Below are 14,320 nucleotides of genomic sequence, written 5' to 3' on the forward strand. Positions count from 1 at the left end.
GATGCTCTGTCTCTTTCCTTTATTCTAAATGCAAACCCTTTTCACAGGTGTCCCATTCATAATGATAATGGCATTCTAGATAAGCTATGGCAAGGTAAACTATTGGGAGGTGAGGGGGGTGGGTCAGCAATGAACAGCCCATTGGATATCCAGCTCCAATGGAAGGCCAGCTCTCCCCACCGAATAGCATCCTGGCCACTGTCTAAAACAGCATTATCCAAAAGGTGAGACTGCCATCTGTAGTTCTTAAAGGACCCTAAACAATAGCATCAGAATTCTATACATAAAAGGTGTTCAGTGGATATTTGTTAGCTATATCAAGGGCTGCCAACTCAAAAGTGTCTTCAGGATTCACATTGGATGAAAAAAGTGGGTCACCAATGAATGTGGCAAACGAGGACAGCCACTACTCAGCTATAGTGGGCTGATTATTGTCATGTGGGAATATAGCTCAGGCACCTCTGGGATCTTGCGATGATTCAGAAAACAGAAGCCCAGATATTTATGTGAATCTTCCCAATTTTTAAAATGTGAAGTCTCAAACATTTTCAAACTCACATGCATCGCAAATGAAATGTATCTGTGGACCAGATGAGTGCCAGATCTCCAGTTAGCGCCCCCTGTCCCACATGCTCCTCAGACCTGAGCTGGTTTGAGGAGCCCGTCTCCTGCCCGAGAGCTTGTTCCAGGACCCTAGGTCCTTTGACGTGGCACAGGAGGGTTTGGGAACTTTGAGGAGCTCTTTCAGACAGGCTCTTCCTCCTCACACTCAGCCTTCTCCCTTCCCAAGGAAAGCTCCCTCACCTCTGCATGTGTCAGTTGCACACAGGTTCCAAAGGCAGGTCCTCTGTGGCGGCCCTCCAGACAACATGTTCTTTACTAGAGTGTGTCCTAGGCCACTGGAACATCACAGTCACTAAGTCCCCATCCAAGAAGTGTAATGCACGTTCACCCCAGCCTCCCTAAAAGAAGTGGAGTTTCCTTACCTAGAGGACATCTTCAGATGTCCAGGGGCTGGCCAGGAGCTCCAGTTCTCCCCCAATTTTGACCCCATAAGGGCCCAGGCAAACATATCCAGGGATCCTCAGTGACATACGACAAGAGGGTTCGTCGCCCCACCCCCAACACATTACTAGAAATATTTTTGAAACTCTCCGCTCTCTTAGGTGGCTCCTAAAAAGGCTCCTGACCAGAATTCCTGCCCCATCTCATTATGCACAATAAACATTTCCTAGGTACTTAATATGCATCAGGGATTTGAGGATGGCCAAAGGAAAACTCTGGGTATCACTGAATCTTTATGAGTGTTGCCAATAGTTTAGAATGACTGCTGCTTGTGGGTGAGCCCTCGGGAATTTTTGCAAAAGTCTAAGTAACTGCTTTTGCTCTATCCATTTCCCAGTGTGAAGTTGAAGCCAAGTGATGGGAGATAGCATGACCTTTGTTTTTGAGAGTATCATGGTGTGCAATTGTGTTGCTTGGAATCTTGTTAAAATGAATCCAGTGGTAAGCAGAGGCTATGTTAAAGCAATGACATCGTTCTGTGTCACAGGGGTGTCTTTTGGGATGAAAGGTCAACACTTACACCATTAGTCAGAACATTCGTGTTTCAGTGACCAGAGCCTGCTGGGGCTTGACCACCTTTGACTCACATTTTAGACTTTTGAGTGAGAAACAGCAACTCTCCCTCCCAGCCTGATCTTCCTCAGCCTCCAACTTCTCCAAATCTTCATGATTCTGGCCAGATATTGTGATGGCTAGAGACACCAGCACAATATCCTTAGTACCTGGGTGTGCATGTATGTATACAAAGTTAAGCCATTACCTGTGACAGCTAATCAACTTTAAAGACCAGCTTTTCTCTTTTAAAAAAGCCAGAAACTGTGTCCATAGAATCTGTACAAATCACATTAAAACTACAAATAGACATGTTTAGAAACATAAGCTGCTATCCATGGAAATAATTCAACAGATCTCCAATTTCAAATGTATTGTTTGGAAACATATAATCAGTGCATAGATAGGATGCTACAGGCACCAAAATAATTTGAGGATAAAACTAGGAAATGCCAGCATCTGAAATGGAAGCTAATGAGAATCAGTACAAAAATGGAGAAGATTACCCAAGTGCAGTGACCGACCCTAAGAGATGATTTGTTAATGTGTTGCTGGTTCATATATCCACCCTATACTTGGTCTTAGCCAAATAAATGGCCCAGAAGTGTTCATGCGTTCACCCTGCAAGCATTTAGTGGGTGCCTGCCTGTTATGGACCAAGAAATGAGCTCAGCACTAGTGTCTATCTAGGAAGTCAGGTCAGATGTTCAAGGAAGGCTGACTGGAAAGACCCCTAGAAAAAAGGTCTTCTCCTTGTGCTTTAACTTCTCAACAGTAATTATTTTGTCATTACAGTTGGTGGGGCTGTATGCAGCCTGTAAAGGGGCAGCTAACAAGAAGGAAGGTGTCATCTAGCATCACCCCAGCACTGTTTAAGGGGGGTGAGCTGACTGGCCAACATAGGTCTTCTAGTCAGTGTGGCTGCCATCTCCCCAGAGCGCACATAGTGCCATGTTGTGGTAGGTGTATATATAGCTGAGGGTCTATTCCATTATGATCGTCAATTTCCCTTTGCACAGATGTCATGTTTTCATGAAGCTGTAAGTTCCAAGAGGGCAGAGAGTCTGTTTATCTTGCTCATCATTATATCCCCAGTGCCTGGCACATAGTGTACAATAATTAAGTGTTGCTTTTTCATCAAGCAACCCCGATAAACATCTGGTTCCCCATATAAACTTTTCTGTGGAATAGGGGGAGAAGCAGAGAGAAGGAGCTAAATAGATGACCTGAGTCTTCTAGTTCATGTAGCGCGGTGATGCTGACTTGAGCATTGAGAATCACCTGAAATCGTGTTAACACACAGGCTGCTGTGACCGGTTCCCCAGAGTTAGAATTAGAATTGGAATTTGCCTTTCTAACAAATTCCTGGGTGTTGTCAGTGCGATTGTTCAGGAGCCACGATGAGAGCCACTAGCAGAGTAAAAGCATCCTGAGTTATACACCGTGGGTGCTGAGTGCCATTCGGTCCCTCAGAGCTGCATTATCCTTTATGAACCGAGCCTCAGATCTTAGCTCTGGAGTGACTCCCAGGGCAAGTCCCAGAAAAGGCCCAGCGTCAGGCAGCACCGTCACCTTTAGCCTGCAATTGTTGTTGAACATTCACATTACCAGCACATATCTATTTACGAGATATACACATATGTATTACTTGCTGTAACAAAACTAAAAGCAGAGTGTCTAGTCAAACCTCTTTATGCGATCAAAGAAAAAACTGAAGCCTGGAAGGGACAATGACATGCCCAAAGCCGCATGACTCATGGGCATCACAAAGCTCCCACTTAGTGCTTACAGGAAGAGACATACCTTCACAGGCTAGTGGCTCTCTGAGTGTGTTCCCAGACCACCAGCAGCAGCATCACCGGGAATGTGTTAGATATGCACATTTTCAGGCCCTGCCCCAGACCTACCGAATCAGAAGCTCTGGGGATGGGCCCAGCAATCTGGTTCTAACAAGCCCTCTTGGCGATTCTGATGGAGGCTCAATTTGAAAACCACCAGCTCAGAGCAATGCTTCTGAAGCTTTAATGTGCAGAAAAAGCACCTGGGGATGCCCATACCTGTGGGTCCACACACCCCTCTTTGAGCAGCAAGAGACTGTAGAGCAGCAGTTTCCAACTATTGTTGCACATTAGAATTCCTGGGAGAGCTGTCAAAAATACCGAAGCCCAGGCCCACCCCATCCCAATTAGATCAAGACTTTTCTAGGAGTGGAATCCAGGCATCTGTATTTTTTAAAAAACTTCCAGGCGATTCCAGTATGCAGCGAAGTCCAGGGACCACTAATAGAGAAGGTCAACATTAAAGGTTAAGCTCTTGACAAAGACTCTCCTTGACCAAAATCTATGCCAGGCCTTCTTGTCGACTAGACCTCCACCTTGGCCTATAATGATCTGAATGAACACTAAGATAGTTTCTAACAGCTCAAGGGCCACAACCCTAGCATGAACCGAGTCCCGCTTAAAGTACCTGCCTGCAAAAACTCAAGGCTGCCAAAAGAATTGACTGTTTGTTCCACCCAACACCTGAAGACAGGCCCCTGCCTCCCAGCCTCTGTGGGAGGGTAGGAGCCTAACTTCGATAAGCACCAGGGAGCAAACCCAGGTGGGTTTCATACGGGCCCGCCCCCTCTTCTTGCTGTTCGTAATTTTTCATTTCTCTGACTCTGTGGAGCTCCCACATGCCCCCCTCTCTTCTCCCTCATTCTCCCTTCTAAATACCCAGTGACCTCTGAACAAATCCAAGTTGAGTCCAGTGTATGCTGCACTCTTTTCCCTATTGCAATAGTAATTATTACTGATACAAATTACTGATTAACATCTGTCCTTATGACTTTAACTAGTGTCCACCTTTGTCCCTTAATGCTGTTAATGCAATCAATTTCAGAGCCACTGCCTGTAAAAGGACCATCTGAAATGGGAAGAAAATGATATTTTGGCCTGTGGACTAACAATGGGCAAGCAGCCCGTGACCACAGCTTTATTTGACTGCAGGGTCCAGAAAAATGGGGACATTTAAATATACAGAAGAACCCGAGAGGAGAGGCCTGCTAGGCTGAGGGCTTCTGATCAAGTACAACCTTGAACAGTACAATATAGTGGGAACAGCATGGGCTTTACTGAAAACAAAGAGACCTGGGTTTGCCCGCTTATAAGCTCTGTGACCTGGGGCCTCAGTTTCCTCCTTTATAAACTGTAAGCCTGCCTTTTTCATGCCGAGGGCTCCTCTAAAGTCATTTTTTTTTTCACAGTCAAATTCAAATCTTCAGCATCCTGTAAAGCAGAATCTATAAGGACAGGCATTTAGGCTCCAGAATATGCTCCGGTTAATTAATCAATATTTCAGTGGTCAATTAAGTCACACAGGATACACTTTTTTCAGACATGAACACAATTTATTTCTACATTATATTTCATATCACAAGCTGAACCACAGAAGCTGCCTGTCAGTACACTACCCGGGGCCCTTTCTCTCTGACCAGACTGCTGGAACCTTCTGGACCATGTTGGCTTCAACTCTCCATTTGGATCCTGTCATGGGTCATGAACCCCTATGAGAATGTGATAAAAAATGATGGGCTCTCTCCTGAGAAAAATGCACATACACATAAGCACACAAATTCAGCATATAATTTTGAGGGGTTCAGAGACTCCCTGAAACACATCCATGGACTCTGGCTGAAACCCATGGTCTAAACCATTGCCTGCAGAGGGCAGCAGGGCAGCTGAAACCCACATTGAGAGCCGCATTCAGGAAAGCTGGGGACACTGTAGAACTTAATTAGTTTTTTGAAGGCACTTTTCTTCAGCAGCATCATCTCCTCCGGAAACCGGGAGAAGATTCTGACCCGGGAGAAGCCCCCACTCTTCACAGAGCCATCCGTGGGCAGTGGCTTCTGAGCACTCACGGGCACGCTGTTGCAACTGAGGGAACGCACTGCCTTCTTCTTACTCCGCACTGACAAATAATTGAACAAGAAGGAGGACAACTTGTGCTTGGTGACACCTGGGGCCTCTTCTGAAAAGCAGTCGTCAAGAGGGTCCAGCAGGGTTTCAAGATGGCCGCCGTCTTCCCTTCTCACAGGACTGACTCCCGCACGCTGAGGCTGCTTGATGATCTTCCTGGCCTGGGCCAGGTCATCATCCACCCCCCCGGGGAAAGACTGCAGGGACGTCCCGCTGGCCAGCGCGGGACCCCTGGCTGGGGGGATGAGGCTCCCCATCTGAGGGCTAGGTTGGGAAGTACAGTGCTGACTCAGGATGAGGGTGGAAGCATCTCGAATGAGATGCCAGTCTCTCTGGATATCCTCCTTCGTAGTAAACTGGGATGTCACCGTGAAGCGGATGATCAGCTTGTCCTGGAGAGTGGCCGGGATGAGGAAGAGACGGCCAGCTTTAGCTATTTCCTGTAACACACTTTCCGTGAGACAATTAGGACCCTGTTTGAAGGATAAAGAGAGGTCTGTATCACATCCCCTGGAAGCAACCCCAGAAGCCCAGCATTGATGTCCCCAAATGACATCACTCACAGCCGTGGAAGATGGCATTACCTTGAGACGAAAAACCACCAGGCCAAGGTGCCTCTTGGCAGGAATTTCAAACAAAGGATCATTTCTGACCAGAGATTCAAAGTATTTAGCCATTTCAGTCCCCTAGAATTGTAAATAGAGAACTGAGATTAATAGGCAGGGGACAACCATGCATCAACTTTCACACTGCTAAATGGATTTATTTAAACCAGGACATGTTTGAACCATGGAGGTCTGAATGGCTTGTACCCAATTTCCTTCTCTGTTTGATTTTGCTCATATCCCAAGCTAGAGAACCTCCAGATGGCTCCCTATTTCTTATCATTTCAAATCCACCTTGAGAACTCATGTCTCAGGGCCCTCTTTCAGCTCACCCCCAGAGCCAGAAGCCACACATTTTGCAATCAGTGTGATCTGGCCTCACAGCTTCTTGACTGACCATAGGGACAATGAGGGCCCAAAAGCACATGCTCTGTGTTCCCCGAAACCTGCCTCGTAGGGGTTGCAGCTTGTTTCTACTGAACATCAAGTCACCACGTGGGCTGTTGACAGCTGTGCCCCATCTGAAGCCTGCATCCTTCCCTTGCCTCTCAAACCTTTTCACCTCACGTGTCCTTTCAATCTCCTTTTTTTCTGACATTCCACCAAGAGCATATGTTACACATCATCCCCATGTATACTGTGGAAAGGCTTGGCGCCTACTTAATGGGTACAGAGCTTCTGCTTGGGGTGGTGGGAACAGTTCTGGAAATAGATAGTAGTGATGGTTGCACACATTGGAAGTGCTCTAATGCCACTTAATTGTACACCAAAACACAAGTGTTTCATGTTATGTGTATTTACTACGATAAAAAATTTTTTAAAGCTTGGTATCATATTAACCTTTCACTGGAGTTTAGCCATTTTAATTTTTTTTCTGTATTTTTTAACCAAGGAATATTAACTAAACAAGAACAGAGCCTGTCTTTGGTTTTATTTCTTAAAATGTCTTCAGGCATCCAAAAGGATCTCAATAAACTATGTGCTAAGTAATTTCTATCACCTGGTTCTCGCACCTGCTACTGTATTTCAAGACAAGGCAAGACATTCAGCGAATCATGCCTTTGACCATGATGCAATAAGGTAAGATACTACAAACCTCACCCAGGGCCCCTTCCTCTCCACTGCACGGCCTCTTTAAAACAGTCTCCAGTCAGTGCCCCAAGAACTTTTCATTCTCAAGTCCTCAGGCTCTCTCTCAGGGAAAGCTTCCTACTAAATGCTTTGATGTGTCATGTCCTGCTCAGTGTTCCCTCTAGCTAACAAAGAGACAGCCGCCCTAAATAATCAAGTCCCAGGAGCCCGCAAACAGACCTGGACTCCTGAGCCACATGACGCAGGTCCCCTGGGCAGGTCTGCAAAGCAGAAACCGCCTTCCTCCCCACGAGGACACAAAGCAAGCCGGGCCCAGCCCACAGTCAGTGCACTAGTACATACGTGTCTGACATGAGCTTGAAGATTCTTCACCCCAAAGGACCGAATCACGAACCAGAGCTTTATAGAGCGAAACCTCCTGCTCAGGGGGATCTGCCAGTGCTAGAACAGAGGAGCACAGAGGAGCCCGTGGTTAGAAACAAGGACACCCACTTTCTTGTGCACTCCTGGGCTTTGTCATCCATTGCTTGTCTAGCCCTTCAGGGATGGTTGGTGTCACCATGACACTGAAGCTGTTGCTAAGAAGCAGCCAAGGCAAGTTACCCAGAGACTGCCACATCATGTGACCAAACCACTGGTGAAGGTAGCCAATGGGCCCTTATCCAAGAGCAGGACAAGTGGGAACCAAGTCCATGACCCGTGAATGAAGGAGAAGACACTTTGCTTTAAAGACAGCTTTCAACATTTCTTCCCAGGCTGAAACTCAAGATACGAGCAATAGATTTTTTTCTCTAAAAAAACCTAAGTCCCTTGAATAGCAGAAGATAAAATTCTATTTGTATTCCCCCTCCCCCACATCAAAAAAACGTAAAGTATAATGGTCAAAAGCTCAGAGGCTGGAGCCGGCAGACCTAGGTGTCTCCTTACTGGCTGTGACCTTGGGCAGTGCCACCTCACTGGTTCCTCTGAGATGGAAAACGTATAGCACCTCCCAGGGAAGTGGTTTGAGGAGATGAGCCATGCAAAGAACTTCACAGGAATTTGTCAGTAGATGCTGGCTATTTACATGATTAAATTGTGAGCTACAAATCACAGCAGTATTTCTGCCTAGAACCAAAATGATCATTATTTAATCTCACTGTCTTGTCCTAACTTTTTCCGGTGACATTCCTGTGCCCTTGGGGAGGCATCATTCCAGCTTTCAGATTTCAAATGAGTATCTGCCCCTCGGCCTCTGTTAGACTAAAATTGACCTTTGTTCCTGGTAACTAAATTCAATAGAGCATGAAGTTCAAGGTTGCAGACACCGTAGATCTGAAAAATTTTAAACCAGTAGCAAACCGATTTCTCAGATCTGGAAACAGAGCAAAGGGTATGGAAAATATTTTCAGTCTTCTGATGGGTAATATGGTTTCTAATGACCTTTTCCTCAAATGTCAGAAAGCTCCTGCGACAATTTCTGTTGACTAAAAATAAATATTTATCCCAGTGAATATTTATCTACTCGTGCACAGGATTGCCAAATCCTCATAAATGTGCTCACCTTAACATTTCACCCCAGTTCCCTGACCCAGGCACAGTTGAGACATTACCCCTTTGTTGACAGTGTTTCTGCCACATCAAGTACTAAGCTTTTGATTTCTAAGGGAAACACTCTAGTGCGGAGGACCAGCTTGGGGACTCGTGTTTACCACCAGAGGGCATCAAAACCCAGACACGGAACAGAATCCCTGTTAACAAGGAAAGCGTCAAGTCCACCACTTGTTCAATGGACTCTCTGGGAGAGTAATGAATGGATAACAGGGGTCTTCTCTAAAAACATTCCGTTTTGCAGATGATTATCAATTTAGCTACTTTAATTCACCAGCAAATTAAAGGAGAGGTGTGGGGAACAGGCTGTGAGCTGACAGGGTCCTCAGCTGACAGGGTCCTCACAGCTGGTGGAACAGTTCAGGGAACGTTCCACCCCTACTGATCCAAGAAGAGAAAAGAATAGCTGAAGCCACAGGAGCTTCTGCAAAGTGCATAACAAAATCTAACCTGCTTGTGCACTTAGAGAAGTGCATAACAGGATGTAACTTACTAATGTCTAACCTGATAAACAGACCCCCTGCAGCTGTTTACTGCTCTCTGCAGCTGCTTGCTACTATATAAGCTTTCTGCAAAAAATAAACGAGGCCATTGCTCTGCCATCAGCGGTCAGTGGACCTCCGGATCCCAGCTTTTGTCTCTGTGTCTTTCTTTTCTAATCTCCCACCCAGTCCACTCAGGTAGCTTCGGTTGACGAGCAGGTCTCGACAGAGAGGCAGAGATGATTTTAAGTGTGATTTCTTCATACTGTCCATATCCCGTTATTCCTTTTATCACGCTATTCTAAAACCAATCCATGCTGACCCAGCAGGGTGGTTCTAATAGCTGATATTCTCTGTTGGAACAGGAGATTTGGAATTGTAAAGGGTGGTATGGCTCTGCTTTAACCCAAGGCATTCCCAAGTCTCCTCTGTGTCCCTTCAAGATTGTGCATGGCTGCCCTGCCAAGGACAAGACAATGCCCCATTCACTATGGGGGAGAGAGACGGTGCCCCCCTGAAGTCAGAGAACCTAGCCCTGATTTTAAGTGGCTCCAGGCCCCAGGGATGAAGTCCCTAAGTCTTCTCTCCCAGAATGCTGCTCTATTGCTGGCTCATCTCACATATGGCTGTGTTTCTATTTCAAGCTGCAGCCACCTGGGTGAAAAAGAGAGAGCTTGGGACACAGGTCAGAGCAGCAGTGAAGACCCCCAGAATCACCACAAATAGCAGCTTCTGTTTTCTAGGAGTTTCTTTTTAGATTTGAAAATTAAATCTATGGGATTAGAGGTGAAGGAAGGAAAAGCATAAAGCAGCACTTCCTAGATGTAGAAATATAAATAGCAAGGTTCCCCTAGGCCAGTGCTAAGAAAAGCTTAATTGAATATTTCTATAAGTTATCTGGAAGAGAGAGAGCACCATAAAATCTCCAAACTAATGGGAATAAACCACAGGAAGATCATGAGATACTGTTGTGAACGACAACAAAAAAGTAATGTGAAATTCAAAATGGGCAAGGGTAAGAAAATGTTCTTCAGTTATGATGATCCAAGTTCACTTACAGGAGCATGAGTATCATTTCACACTCAGGAAAATAACCTACAGTTATCCCTAAAGATGTCTTCCCCTTGGGCTGCCATGGAATTTTTTTCTTTTGAATGAAAAAATAGTTGAAAACCCACCAGACTAGGCAGTGGAGTTGAATGAATCATTGTTCTTCTGTTTTTATCAACATCTGGACAGTCCTCCCCACCACGGCAAGCTTACTGCCTGCAATGCCAATCAAAAAGCTTCAAAACTCTAAAGGAACTGTGAGCTGGTCCAAGGAAGAATAACCAATATAAACAAGAGATGATGGAGCTATTATTTTAGGACTGAAATGGCGAGACACTTCGCTTGCGCAAGAAGGCAAGACAGAACCATCTCTTCACAAAGAAGAACTCTCACAGATGCCAAGCATTGTTCTCTGTGCTTCACTGTATTGATTCATTTTATCCTCACAGCAAGGCTAAGCAGCCAGTTTTCGCCACCCTCATTTTCTAGATAAGAAAACCTAAAGACAAAGTGTAAGTCTTTTGCCCAAGGCCACACAAGTTACTAAATGGAGGATCCGGGAGGCAAACACAGGCCACCTGGCTTTAGTACCTACACATTTAACCCCTTTGCTATATAACAAATCTCTGCAGCTTAAAAGATTTTTAAAGAAGGTCACGGCTACTCTTCATTGAGCATTTGCCCCATTCCCAATATCGTGCTAAATGATCTTCATGTATGTTCCCATTTCCACCTCACCATACTCAAAGAGATCAGTGCCACTATGCCCATTTTATAGATGAGAAAGTCAAGGCTTAGAGAGGTCCACTAAGTTTCCCATGGGCCCACTGCTGGTGTGGAATTCCAAACCCAGCTCATCTCCCTCTGCTCTGTTGCATCCCTTTTGCCATGTTTAACGTAACTTATTTGTTCACATCCCCGTCTGCCCTCCAATTAAAGGAAGGGCTTGTCTTCAAACTGAGAGTAAATCTGAACCTGTTTCCCCATAATACAGGCTGAGAATGTGGGCCGGCTCGAGAGACTTGAGGGGCAGCTAATGGGAAGGCCAGCGATGTCTGGAGGCATCCAGAACCTCAGGAAGGGTGACCGTGGCCCCACTCCCTCCCACACTGCCTCTGGGGGGATAAAAAGAGGAACGCTATTTAAGCAAGCAGCCTCTTTCTCTACTCGAGGAAATTTTCCACCCTAACCTGCTGCTGGGTAGCAAGCAGAGAAGATTAGCCAGGTCGGAGGCAGAAGAGAGTCGGTCCATTCTTGGTAAGGAGACATTTCTGGGAATTTAAAAAAAAAAAACACCACAGCTATTCAGGAAATGTGCAGACTGCCTCAAAGGTTGGTCTCATTTTTAGGGTTTTTAAAGTTTTCTGAGTTTCATTCTATGTGCTTAGGCCCAGGTTGAAACCAAACATACATAGTTATGTTATGGGGTGGGTTCACAGTGTGCCACTTTCAGATGGGAGCTGACATACAGCTAGCGGGTCATATGCAGTCATCTCTGAGCCCTCAGGATGCCCATTTCCAGTCACTCACCATGAAGTCGGTGGCTGCGCCCGAGTTGGCGTGCCTGAGGTAGATGGGGTTCACACTGAAGGTCTGCTGCAGCTTGTGCTTGTCCTTGACCCTGCGGGTTTCCAAATGGGCATTAGTGGCTGAGGCATCCCCAGAGAAGGTGAGGCTCTCTCGCGGGTTGGGGACTTGGCTGCCACACTCACCAGAACCCAGTACAGTCAAAGTGTACCATCATCCACTTGGAAGGATTGAAGGTGAAGGAATCGGCATACTCGATGCCGTTCAGAAAGCCCCGGAACTCGGGGCACAGGAAGGCAGTGCCGGCATAGGCAGCATCGATATGGAGCCACAGACCCTCCCTGGCACCTGAAGAGGCAAAACGTGACCTGGCTGGGAAGTGCAACTGGGGTGGGGGTGGGGGCTGCCACCAGCCAGCGAAAAGGCGTCTCCCACCTGGGCCAGCTGGCTGATGGGCTGCAAGAGAAGAGCTGGGAAAGGCTGTCCTGCTTTGGCTAAATGAGACGTCAAGGCATGTGGAAATGGGGGGGAAGAGTGTCAGCGTGAAGAGTGGGGTGAATGAGGCACCCCCACCTCCTAAAGGGAGAGAGCCTACAGAGCCTCACCCTGGCTCTGTCCCTTCCTAGCCAGAGGTCAGCACCCTCGTGGCCTCAACCTAGAGCTTCCTGGCACAGGAACCAAGTGCCCACTGGCCCACAGAGCAATGTTAATGCATCTAATACAAACATCAGAGAGAGAATGTCCCTTTTTCTTAGTTGGTTTCTTGCTTGGTGATTTCAGACAATCACGTTTGGGTTTCTTTTCTGTCCTTATCTTCCCCATTGTTTCCCCTACCCTACCCTTTTCATTTTCTTAGCCTAGACTAGAAAATATTTCACTATGCCTTATTCCCCCTGTGCTTTTGATACAGCATGTGTTAAGGAGATTTTAACACACAATGTGAGAGAGTGAGAAACCTGAGGCTCTCCCACGGCTGCCTCCCAGGACAGGCTGCAAGGGAGGGCCGCTGTAACCCTTGGTCACCCTGCTGGGGAAAGCAGTGACCTGGCTGCCAGGGAGAAGACACTTGTGACCTCTGGTGGCTCTTCCCATGCTCTCCACATTAACCAAGATAATTCCACAGAGCTGGTTTCAGTTTCTTGCCCTAGGGAACATTCTAGAATTCATTACTTGTCTTTCCAGCCAGACAGGGCAGACACTTACAGATGGGACCCAACTCTGACAGGCAGTCAAATGCACAGACCCCAGTGGTCCCCAGCGTTGCACAGACCTGGAGGAAAACAGAGGAAATGAATGTGGGAAGGTGGGCTCATGTGACGCATTTGGCCTGGAAGAAAATTTAATCACAGATATTGTCTACCCCACCCATCCCACTAGAACAATGTGTACCTCACACCATATTTTACCATGACCCACAGAAATACATTTTATATGGTAACCTAGTACGTACATGTATACATGTGTATTTGAAATAAACGTTTCACCAAACAATACATACTCTGGCTACAGGAATGCACTCTGATATTTTTTATCCCATTTCTTCTTTGTTTTTTAAAGCTGGTTTTGACCCCCAAAATCTATTTCCTTACACACCAATGAATAGCAACTCATAAATTGTAAATGTAAAGCATTATGTTTTAAGGACCTTTCTGCTTTTGTTTGCAGCATGTTACTTACCTGAATTCTGCCAAAGCCCCTTCCTCCCCTCCAAGTTCTACCATCCTAAACCCAGAACACATTCCAACTTACAAAGACAGGCACCAAGCCTCGCTGCTTGTCCTCCTCGATGGCTTTCTGAAGAGCTTCCCCTCTGAGTGAGAAGTTGTCATCCACGGGCAGAAACTTCATCTTCACCAGAGAAATCAAACCAGCCTTTTCTACTGAGGAGTGAGCCTAGCAGGACCATGGAAACCTATTAGCAGAGTCATCCTGGGACGAGCACACCCCAGACATTGCGGAATCCAGACTAAGGGAATCGAATACGACATTTGACATTTGTCTGTCCCTACTACAGCTCCTGGAGACAATCTCTCAGGCTTGCGCTGCCCTGAACCCCCGCATACTCAGGTCTAGAAGAAAATGACTCAAGGGCTGACTCCAGAAGCCAAGCACTGACCTGACGGTGTGGCCTGTGGTGGGCAACTCACCTGCTCAGAGGCATAGGCAACGAGCCGTGCATTCAGGAAGGACTCATCTGCCCCTGGCTCAGACGCTTTCATTTCCAGGATTTTGTTCTTTCTTGCTGCCAGCAAGGCGATCAAGGTGGACTCACTTACTGTGCTCTGTAGTGGAAAAAGGATTACCAGTGGCAGGCTTTCCCTGTGTTCTCCTGCCAGATTCCCCCAAGGATGTGTGTGTGTGTGTATGTGTGTGTGTGTGTGTGTGTGTGTGTGTG

General features: G+C 46.5%; 1 protein-coding gene across 1 annotated transcript in view; it reads right to left on the bottom strand.

Annotated features, from left to right (window-relative positions):
* Window positions 1–4,989: 4,989 nt before the first annotated feature.
* The window catches only part of HDC (histidine decarboxylase), a 19,109-nt gene continuing 9,778 nt past the window's right edge, over window positions 4,990–14,320 (bottom strand). Inside the window, exons 5-12 of the mRNA XM_019664177.1 lie at window positions 14,073–14,207; window positions 13,675–13,818; window positions 13,129–13,195; window positions 12,111–12,273; window positions 11,929–12,019; window positions 7,619–7,717; window positions 6,164–6,265; window positions 4,990–6,052 (exon numbers count right to left, since the gene is read on the bottom strand). Coding sequence (XP_019519722.1) covers window positions 5,306–6,052; window positions 6,164–6,265; window positions 7,619–7,717; window positions 11,929–12,019; window positions 12,111–12,273; window positions 13,129–13,195; window positions 13,675–13,818; window positions 14,073–14,207 — 1,548 coding nt within the window. The 3' untranslated portion in view covers window positions 4,990–5,305. The remainder of the gene's footprint in view (window positions 6,053–6,163; window positions 6,266–7,618; window positions 7,718–11,928; window positions 12,020–12,110; window positions 12,274–13,128; window positions 13,196–13,674; window positions 13,819–14,072; window positions 14,208–14,320) is intronic.

Source organism: Hipposideros armiger, unplaced genomic scaffold (genome assembly GCF_001890085.2).
Source record: "Hipposideros armiger isolate ML-2016 unplaced genomic scaffold, ASM189008v1 scaffold_12, whole genome shotgun sequence".
Lineage (NCBI taxonomy): Eukaryota > Metazoa > Chordata > Mammalia > Chiroptera > Hipposideridae > Hipposideros > Hipposideros armiger.